The 11,138-nt window shown below is 40.9% G+C and overlaps 1 protein-coding gene across 1 annotated transcript; it reads right to left on the reverse strand.

The window, feature by feature from the left end:
• Positions 1 to 793: 793 nt before the first annotated feature.
• On the reverse strand, positions 794 to 6,533 carry hhla2b.2 (HERV-H LTR-associating 2b, tandem duplicate 2). The gene is made up of 6 exons (XM_027152589.2): positions 6,346 to 6,533; positions 5,382 to 5,690; positions 4,584 to 4,832; positions 2,327 to 2,623; positions 2,098 to 2,202; positions 794 to 1,770 (listed from the first exon to the last, which is right to left on the reverse strand). Exons 1-6 carry the CDS (start codon positions 6,410 to 6,412, stop codon positions 1,667 to 1,669), a joined length of 1,131 nt encoding a protein of 376 aa, XP_027008390.2. The 5' UTR covers positions 6,413 to 6,533; the 3' UTR covers positions 794 to 1,666.
• Positions 6,534 to 11,138: the final 4,605 nt, after the last annotated feature.

Raw genomic sequence — 11,138 nt, forward strand, 5'->3', positions numbered from 1 at the left:
TTGTATTCGTCCTGTAGTAAATTTATTATACAATGGTGGTTTTGTGTGAATGTGTAGCTTTCTTTGTGTGATGTAAGAGCTTGTGGACGCTCTCTTTCCTCTTTCAACTCTATTAACGCTCCGTATCTAAAAGCAGCTCCTACAATAAACGTGCGGTGACTTTAACTGTGCTCTCAGGAACAAAGGCTGGATTAACTGCAGTAGGGTCACCGTATTGTCTCCGACCGTAAACATACAGACCTCACAGCCTCTTCCTTATGTGTCGGATGTCGATCACACGAGTCCCTGATTAAAGTAGAAGTGCATGAGATCATCCACGATGCTGCCTTATTGCGCTTGTACCGCCTCTAGAACATGTTCTTATACAGAGATCAGGAGAAAATATAATAAATCTAATAATTCATGACCTCTTAGGACTTCTTGTATAAGGTATTTAGTGTGTTAGATGGTAAGGTAGTAAAGTGATTATTACTGTTCACTCATCTACCTGGGATTTGAGTTCATGCTCATATCTCATATCAGTTCAAAGACTGTGTTTATTGTCTTTTACTGTCTGACTAATTTGCCACCGTGCACTTTGTTTTGTTTAGTGAGCTATTGACTGACAGGCCCTGTGATGGAATGTGAGAAACTCACTACAGGCTTTACTCGTTTATTTCTTCACCTCTGTCCTTCCTTATTGTCATCAGAGAAACTCGTGTCAGTTTAAGTATCGCTTAAAGAGAAAATGTAGTTCACTGGGTTTTGTTTTTTTACCTTCTGAAATGTGGTTCATTTAGAAAATAGTACACAATTTATACACACAGTTTTAATTTTAAAGTGCCACAAAAACATCATATAAATACTAGACTTAAAAAATAACCTAACTTTCTATACAGACACACAAACAAATGATGTTTCGCAGTCTTTCAGTCACAATAGTGTCTTCATACGCAAATTAAACTGATCTTCATTCCTTCATATTTTTACTGTAAGGCATTCCGAGGGAACTAAAGAAAAACAGTAAGATTGCAATACATTCAGTGGCATCAGTTTGTTTTCTGGACCTGAACTGAGTGAAACAAGCACCGAATTTTGATCCGGCTGAGTAGTGAGAGCAAATTCATTTACATTCATTCCTCTTCTACCGCTTACCCGAACTTCTCGGGTCACGGGGAGCCTGTGCCTATCTCAGGCGTCATCGGGCATCGAGGCAGGATACACCCTGGACGGAGTGCCAACCCATCACAGGGCACACACACACTCATTCACTCACACACACACACACACACTACGGACAATTTTTCCAGAGACGCCAATCAACCTACCATGCATGTCTTTGGACCGGGGGAGGAAACCGGAGTACCCGGAGGAAACCCCCGAGGCACGGGGAGAACATGCAAACTCCACACAGACAAGGTGGAGGTGGGGATTGAACCCCCAACCCTGGAGGTGTGAGGCGAACATGCTAACCACTAAGCCACCGTGCCCAATGCTAATTCATTTCATGTTATCTAATGTGTTGGCAGTGTTTTCAGATTTTTTTTGTATTAGCTGCTACCAAACTGAGGAAAGGTCTCTCTTCACTATTAGCTTTCACTATTATCACTTCAGATTCCTTCATATACAATACAATACAACTATACAAAACACTGTGCTATGTAGATATTGTGACATGACCAGATTCCTAGGCCTGAGTCAGACTTTCTTTTTCTCGCGCCTCTTGATTGCCGTCGGATGAGTTTCTATTATTTCCAGAAGAACTTGACCGTTGATTGTTTCGTGTGGTGTCTGTAAAGAATCACAACACACAGTTCATGACCATTAGTGTAGTGTAAGTGTACATTCCTTGCATAATTACATGTTTGTGCTCACGTCTACACCAGTCAAAAATGAAACAGAATAAAATAATTCTACACCCTCAGATCTAAAACCCCATGAGTCAGCAGGTTTGTTTACAAATGTCTTTAGGACATGTTTTATTTTCATCCAGTCAGGCTACGTATCTAGCTAGTTTAATGACAGCTGCATAGCCTTAATGATAGCCTTTAGTTTTTCTAAAAGAAAGAGACTGATAATTCATTACATTAAACATTACAGAAAAGGAAGTGATCTCACTATTTCTGCGGTGACGGCAGAATTTAACAGCGATGAAGATGATGATGATGATGATGAAGAGGAGGAGGACAACTACACCAACAGCAACAGCAGTGTGGTTGTTCTCTGTTGGCAGATAATCCATTTTTTATCATACAAATTCACTACAAATAAAAATATCACTAAATCCATGCACAGATGTTGAAATTCCTGCTGATTATCAGTGAAAGGAGATGGAGAAGAGCATCACCTGATGTAATCTGCACATTGCTGAGCACTTCCTGTCTGGACAGTGCAGAGACTCTCACACATCTGTAAACTCCCGTATGTTCGTTCTCCACGTTGTGGATGGTGACGGTCCCATCGAGTGCGACACGTATCTTTTTTCCCCCCCACTCTTTTTCCATAGGAAACTTTGACACTTGGCTGTAAGGCAGATTGGTAGAAGAAGATCCAAACATCAGGGTGATGTTGCTGTTTCCTGAGATCTCCTGAGAGACAGGACAGTGAATAGTGGCGTTCTGTCCTGACATAATGTCAACATTCTCTGCAAGATAAAAAAATACATTCATGAATTTATAATAATAATATTAATAGATTATTTTATATTTATGTGTTGTTGTTTTTTTGCAGCAGTTGAGATGTCTGATGAGTTGTCGGATGAAGTGTCTGTCTGTGGTGTTTGATGAGGTGTTTTAATGAAATCGATGTCTGAGGTGTTGGATGTGGAGTTAGATGAAGTGAAGTGACGTGACGTACGGCTAAGTACGGTGACCCATACTGAGAATTCGTTCTCTGCATTTAACCCATCCAAAGTGAACACACACACACCATGAACACACACCTGGAGCAGTGGGCAGCCATTTATGCTGCGGCGCCCGGGGAGCAGTTGGGGGGGTTCGGTGCCTTGCTCAAGGGCACCTCAGTTGTGGCCGGCTCGAGACTCGAACCCACAACCTTAGGATTACGAGTCAGACTCTCTAACCATTAGGCCACGACTTGCCCCATGAGGTGGTGATAGATGAGGTTTTGGAGGAGGTATTGATGTGGTGTTGGATGTCGTGTTGAAGTGGTGCTGATGTGGTATTGATAAGGTATTCAGGTCTGTAGTATGCCTTTCGAAAGGGGGTGGGTTGGTGGTGTTCTTTTTTCCAAAAGTGGACCTTTTTGCAGTTTTTCTCCTCCTTTTGTATTTAATTATGAGGTTCAAATACTTCATTTTGTTGACCTTTTTTTGCACTAATTTGTGCTGATTAACTTGTCTGCTGGTATCTTAACGAGCACGCTTTTTAATGCACCTAAATTATTTACTGCATTGTTGTCGTATCACTTCCTCATGTACCACCTTTGTCAGTCCATACACAGTTCATACGTTTAAAGACCACACTAACAACAGGATAGATTTAATAAACTTTACTGAAGTATAAATAATATTTTTTTTATTTAAGGGAAACTTTGAGACTGAAAAGTTTTAACAAACTAACCTAAAGAGAAAAGGAAATGAAAGTTTATATCATTAGTAATGAAATGACCTCCCTGGGACGTAACAGTTACAGTGGGTTGCCAGTAAGTTACGAAATTAGCGAAATAGTACGCAAATATTAGCACTTGTTTATCTCGCGACGTTAGGAGACTGTAGTGGTGACGTAGTGATTTGGTACTGTAATGCTAATTAAATTACCTCCCTAGGACGTAACGGTTTCCTTGCCAGCATTTAAGTCATGAAATTACCAAAAATGACCAATAAATTACGTCACTAGTACGTCGTGTGTTCGCTGTGTAGGCATCGTAAATCAATTAATATACTAATCAGTCCAGATCATTTACCTCAAGCGGTCAAGCGCTTTGAACTTCTCAGAGGAATAAAGACGCGCTGCACCGAAGGAGAGAAGCATTTCCATTGGCTCCAGTCTGCCGGCACAGCCAATGTCACTGAATATCCCACTATGTTTTATTATTATAATTACGCTACGTTTATATGGATATTATATTGTAGACTATTGAGTGGATAAATATTATATATAATTAAATATATATAACCCCTCCATCATCCCATCATTCAGAGGCGATACTTCAAAATTGTATTGTGGGAACTCTCTCTGAACTGCGCGCGCGCACACACACACACACACACACACACACACACACACACACACACACACACACACACACACACACACACACACACACACACACACACACACACACACACACACACACACACACACACACACACACACACGTCCAGCTACAATAATGTATTATATTAATTTGAAACAGCAACCCAGAAGATTTCTCACAAGCATTGATTAAAACAATGATGACAATAATCTCATGAAAAAAAATTACTTAGATTCTGGACCTTTGGCAGTGGGGTGTGTGTGTGTGTGTGTGTTTGTTCGATGTTCGATGTGTGTTTGTCAATACCTTCAAAGTCTTGAAGGTATTGACTTTGTGTTGGATGAGGTGTTGATGTGGTGTTGAGAAGGTGTTGGTGAGGTGTTCACCTCGTCTCAGGCTGGCTGTCTGATTCTCGTACCCGAGGCTGATGGTGCAGGTGTATGTAATGTTTTCTTTGACACTCTGAGTGAGAACGCTGCTCACTGAGAACAAACCCTCTTTAACGTCTGGTCCCTCCAAAGTAAAGTTCTTTTCTGGGCTGCCGTCTCTTTCCCAGGAGATTTGGGGTTTTGGGTAAACGTCTTTCATGCCACAGGAAAGTTTTTCATTTTTTATGTTTAAATCCATCTCTTTAGCTGGAGGTAAAGAAAAGGATCAATAAAAATAAAGCTGAAGGAAGATGTTGGTGAGTCCGATCTAATTTGACTCCAGACATCAGAATGTTCGACACACAGCAAACACAGAGATTGCACTTAGAAAAAAATGGAGAGATCGATGGAAGGCGAAGGAAGTTGAGTGAAGGGAAAGGAAAAAAAACAACAAAGAGAGAGAATGAGAGATAAAAAGGTAGAAATCTAAAAATATAAAGTTATAAAGAAATAAAAAGCGAGAAAGAACGATGGCTGTACGAATGAATGGATGGCTAGAAAATAAAGAAAGATAAGAAAAGGATGTGTTTATGAATGACTGCTATAATATAACGAGAGGACGTAGGAGCATAATTAAATGTAATAATAACTATAAATGGATAACAAGCTGTGTCCATGAGTAAATGGTAAAGTGATGCGGTGTCAGAGGAATAAAACACCTCGAGTCTGTTCGCTGCTAGATGAAACGAATCTTACACCACTGTTGATTATTTTACTGTAAGCTCAACACACAGTGGTTTATTCCACGTCTCTCACCTTGAACGATCAGCTTGATGAACTTCTCGTTGTTCTCAGTGCTGGTCGCAGTGTAACACTTATAACGGCCTTCGTCTGTACTCCGGATGGACTGCAGCAGCAGCGAGATGTTTCCCTGAGAGAGCTGATCTCTGAACAGAGACGTCCGATTTTTAAAGTGCCCATCCTGGTACTCCAGATGATCGGCTTTGTCGAAGAAGGTGTGGACGGCGTTCGGCTTGCCGTCTTTATACCAGTGGATGATGTCGTGGTACTGAGACCTACAGGGGAGCACGCAGCTACTGGACCAGACGCAGGTCACTGTGTCATCTGAGTGAGTTAAACACAAACGAATCATTAATTCATTAAACAAAAACTAAAAACCAGGTCGTGACCTTGAGCTGGAATGCAGAAATGCAAGCTGCCACAAAGGCATCTACATTCTGGGATTAGAGAGCTGAGATTAGAGCCGAGAGCCTGCTTTCAGAGATATTTTTAAATCAATCCTTAAAAGTTTTATGTTATTAAAGAAGACTGATTTTTATTTGATCTCTTCTTTCCTTTCTTCCTATCATACCTGTTCCTCTGGGTTTAATAATCTACTCATGAATTACAAAGGTCAGGGTTTTTTTTCCCACTCTGTAAGAAACAGCTTATTATTATTAAACTCCTGCTTCTTCAGATAACATTTAAATGAATTCTTTTATAAGAAGAAAATCGTTTCTACTAAACATTTTTTATTACTCTACTATTTTCTAAACACATTTAATCATGTGACTTTAATCCAGATGAAACCAGATGTTATTGTCATGCGAGGAAACAAGTTTCTACAGCAGAGTTTTAATACTTTTCTCTTTTCTCAGCTGTCTGTCTTTTCTCTACTCGACGTCTAATCTGAGGTTATGAGTTTAGGAAGTAAAGATTGGACGATAGTTTACTTTTCTGACAGCTGCTTAATCCACAACACAATAAAGTTTCTACTCACCTCCTGCTGCTCTGGTGCTCAGTAAAATTGTCCAAAACAACAGAAAAGTCCGACTGGTTTGCTGCATAATGTGAACAGAACAGTGATTCGTTTAAAGTGTGACCAAAAGCTGCTTTAATTTCTACACGATACTGAAACACTGGCGACTGGTTTAACTACATAACACACGTGGGCTTGTCCAAAGGTTACGTGTAAAGATTAACCGGTTGGTGATAAACAGATATGTTTGGTATTTAGAAATAAAAAAAACACTGAAGAAAAACTCTATAGTCATATTGTATAGTAAACACATCATTATTCACTTTAAACCATTTCCATCATTCATTCATTCATTTTCTACCGCTTATCTGAACTTCTCGGGTCACGGGGAGCCTGTGACGTATCTTAGCCTATATCTCAGGCGTCATCGGGCTTCGAGGCAGGATACACCCTGGACAACCCATCACAGGGTGCACACACACACACACACACTCTTATTCACTCACACACTACGGACAATTTTCCAGAGATGCCAATCAACCTACCATGCATGTCTTTGGACCGGGGGAGGAAACCGGAGTACCCGGAGGAAACCCCCGAGGCACGGGGAGAACATGCAAACTCCACACACACAAGGCGGATGCGGGAATCGAACCCCCGACCATGGAGGTGTGAGGCGAACGTGCTAACCGCTAAGCCACCGTGTCCCCCCCACATTATATTTATATTTGTCTACTACATTTTTATTAGAGATGTTTTTGCTGACACTTACGTTAGAATTACAGGATATTGATAGAGTTGTTAGTTTTTGGTCAGAACTTTAATCCTGTCTAAATTTCTACTTCAAGACATTAGATTATTTAAAAAAAAATTATGATCACAAACGTAAGTGAAATAATTAAATACAAATACAGATCTTGCCGTCTTTTTTTCCTTATGATCACGTTTATTAACATTCTTGGGAATTGGATTGACAGTCTGTACACACAAAAAATATATTATAAACAAAAAATAAATAAATAAATATAAAATAAATTAGAATAAAATAGAAAGCAGCCAACTCATCCAGACTTGATTTAATCTGTCATAACTCAGACCTCAACATCTTCAGCTGAAAGCATAGGTGTCGATAAGCTTTTTCTGGTGAAGTATCAGATTCTGTACACACAAGTCTTTCCCAGTAATTTCCAAGGAATTGTATTAGGTCTTGTTTGTGTTCAGTGGTGTTCAGTTTCTAGCTCAGAAGGTTAACAATCTCTGCTGACTCATTCCTCTGGTTGGGTACGATATCACGACACTCCACATTCTTATGGAGCTGAGATATGATGAGAAACGCCCTTCACTGAAGTGTGTGTGTGGTTAAGTGCCTTAAAAGGGGGAGGTCGGTGGGTTGTGGGTGTTGGGTCACTGCGATAGCCAATGACATTTCAGTCCGCTGTGGAATCGTTGCATTCTGAATCACTGCTAGTTAAATTCCCTCCATCATCTTTTGAAATGATACTCAGTTGGACAATGCCATTAGTGCTTGGATTGTCTCCTGAAAGAAGTTCCAGTTGTAGTTCTTCTTTTCCTGGTTTTTCTTTTAAGTTCTTTTTATTTCTTTTTTTCCTTTCTGTAATGAGACACACAGGATGTTAAGTGTAAGCTGCTCTGTCCTGAGGATATGAAACATCTCCTTCCAGAACAACATTCACCATATAATTTATTGCACACTTATTCAAATTTGTAGGCGTGTCTCGGAGGCGTGTCTCGGAGGCGTGTCTTTGAAGGCGTGTCTGATCTGATATATCTGTGAATGGGCTTACTGCAAAACTGATAAGGTATTGGAACAAGCATTTTAATAACAAATGAACATAGATGGGGGGACTCGAGTCATATGACTTGACTCGAGTCAGACTTAAGTCGCAAATTTGAGACTTGCTTGACAATTATTAAAAAAAGACTCGACTCGACTCCGACCTGACATTCATGACTTGAGACGTACTTGTGACTTGCGCGTGTGTGACTTACTCCCACCTCTGCAAATAAACCTGTGATTTGCAGCTACACTGAAGTCAGAGCTTCTGCCTCAGAAAATGACTCAACACTTTTAAAGACGAGAATTTGAGCATGCAAAAGTCCAATCTGTCCAAATGGACTCCAATAAATCCCCAGGGTTCATAAATATCCCTAATGTATAGACTTTACATTACAGGTGTAAGTGATCTCACCAAGTCTAGCACATAAACAGTAGATGATGAACGATATGCTGGACGTGACAGCAACAGCTGCAGTGAAAGCTTCAGCCATCCCGTTATAATGAATATCTGTGAGGAGAAAAACAAACATTTAATGCGATAATTTAACAGAAAAAATGATTAACGATTTAAGAGCTGATGAGAGAATCACCTGATATGATCTGCAGTGAGGTTTCTACCACCTCAGTGATGGACAGTTCAGTAAAAGTCTCACACGTGTAGTTTCCTGTATGTTCGTCCATGTCCAGTTTGTAGAGCATGACGTTCCTGTCATGTCCCAGATGGACCTGTGTTCCTGCCCAATGCTCTGTGATGTTAGTAACCCGTGTCTTCAGAATGGTAGAGGACTCGTTAAACTTCAGGGTGATGGTGTAATCTTCAGCTTGTCCTCCAGAGACTGGACAGTGAATAATTGCGTCCTGTCCGGAGTAAATGTCCACTTTTTCTGTAGAAGTATAAAAACAAGTTTAAAGTTGATCTGGATGTTTTATATTCTGTATTTAAACCACATGGATAATGATGAAGCATTGGTTGTGTGAGTGTTAGAAGTTTTCAGTGTGAGTGAGTGTGTGTGAATGTGTGTGTGTGTGTGTGTCTGTGTTTGTGTGTGTGCGCGTGCGTGCTTGTGTGTGTGTGTGTGTGTGTGTGTGTGTGTGTGTGTGTGTGTGCGTGTGTGTGAGAGTGTGTTTGTGTGTGTGTGTGAGTGTGTTTGAGAGAGTGTGTGTGTGTGTGTGTGTGTGTGTGTGTGTGTGTGTGTGTGAGTGAGTGTATATGTGTGTGTGTGTGTGTGTGTATGTGTGTATGTGTGAGTGTGTGTGAGTGTGAGAGTGTGTGTGTGTGTGTTATCACCTCGTCTCAGGCTGGCTTTGTAAGTCTGGCTCTTGTCCTCATAGCTGATGAAGCAGTTGTATGTGGTGTTTATATCTTCTGACTGACTCTGTACATCTCTTCTGTATGTTAAAATGCTCTCGAGCGAGAACAGGCCCTGTTCGTCCGTCTGTGTCTCGGTAGTGAAGTCTGTTTGTAAGCTGAGATTTTCATACCAAGTGATGATCGGTTTTGGGTAAACGTTGCTTGTGTTACAGATAATTCCTTTATCTGTAAATTTAATATTCACCTTTTTAATCGGGGCTGAAAGAAAGGGGCACAAACAAACCGATTAATTCTCACCTTAGTACAGGATCTGAAAATGCACATCTCCTCTTCGTCACATCACGTCTTTGTGAATAAACTGTGTGAACCGAGTCCCATGTAGATACCCTTTTCTACCCTGGTTATTCATGCTGGGATGTTTAGACATACATGGTGACAAGAAATAGAAATTTCCCCCATCGTCGAACGAATAAAGGTAGATCTTATCTTAAGTATCCTCATAAGTTTTTATTCATCAACCTGCCATATTAAACCAAAATGAGTGATGATTTGACTTTAGTTACTTAAATCAGCTTCAGCTGCATGGAAAAGCTCCTTCTCCAGGTCATGTATGCAATATCTAATACTGTATGTATATGACACAAGGGGGGGTCACGGTGGCTTAGCGGTTAGCACGTTCACGTCACACCTCCAGGGTTGGGGGTTCGATTCCCACCTCCGCCTTGTGTGTGTGGAGTTTGTATGTTCTCCCCGTGCCTCGGGGGTTTCCTGCGGGAACTCCGGTTTCCAAAGACATGCATGGTAGGTTGATTGGCATCTCTGGAAAATTGTCCGTAGTGTATGCGTGGGAGTGAATGAGAGTGTGTGCCCTGTGATGGGTTGGCACTCCGTCCAGGGTGTATCCTGCCTCAATGCCCGAGATAGGCATAGGCTCCCCGTGACACGAGAAGTTCGGATAAGCGGTAGAAAACGAATTAATGTATATGACACACTGCCACCAGGGACCAATTATCTCCCAGGTTGATTGGTGTGTTGGTCTGAACAGTTTGTGAGGTGTCATGATAGACTGCTGTCTGGATTCATTATTATGACTGAACAAACTGATCTATGATGTTTGAATCAATCATCTGTACAAGACTCACCCTTCACATCCAGCCTGACAATTATTTCCAGGTCCTCAGAGTTGGAGAAGGTGTAGCAGGTGTATATTCCCTCATCTCCGACCCTGACCCGTCTCAGCAGCAGTGAGACATTTCCCTTAGAGATCTGGTCTGCGAACAGAGACGTCCTTTCTGTAAACGCTGCATCCTGGTTATCCAGACTATCTTCGTTATTCTTGAAAGCATGGACTGGATTTTCTGTACCAGCTTTGTGCCACTCGATGTCGGAATAATTGGACTTACAGGGAAGCACACAGTCTCTGCTGATGAAGCAGGTAACCGTGATGTCTGTGTGAATGAAACAGAAATGAATCTCACATCTGCCGATCAACTAAAGCTCAAATCTTGAAAGAAACTGGGATTTGCTTTTGATATAAAAAAAAAGGTTGTGTGTTGCTAATACGGAAGTCGAAGAAGGCCATGCGTTATTATATAATGTTCATAATGCTCATGATCTCTACATGGACCCCACTGTTAATATGTAATGTATTATTAAAACTTTTAGCATTTATTCTCATAAATACTGTCAACAGTTTTAAATTTG

The sequence above is a fragment of the Tachysurus fulvidraco genome, chromosome 25, assembly GCF_022655615.1.
Source record: "Tachysurus fulvidraco isolate hzauxx_2018 chromosome 25, HZAU_PFXX_2.0, whole genome shotgun sequence".
In the NCBI taxonomy this organism is placed as follows: domain Eukaryota; kingdom Metazoa; phylum Chordata; class Actinopteri; order Siluriformes; family Bagridae; genus Tachysurus; species Tachysurus fulvidraco.

Bases quoted from the DNA above. Each gene is read 5' to 3' on its own strand.
- hhla2b.2 (XM_027152589.2), bottom strand. From the start codon at position 6,412: ATGCAGCAAACCAGTCGGACTTTTCTGTTGTTTTGGACAATTTTACTG. The intron at 2,624-4,583 runs GTGAACACCTCA...TTTATCTTGCAG, and splicing joins GACAGCCAGCCTGAGACGAG to AGAATGTTGACATTATGTCA. The intron at 2,203-2,326 runs GTGATGCTCTTC...ATCTGCCAACAG, and splicing joins CAATGTGCAGATTACATCAG to AGAACAACCACACTGCTGTT.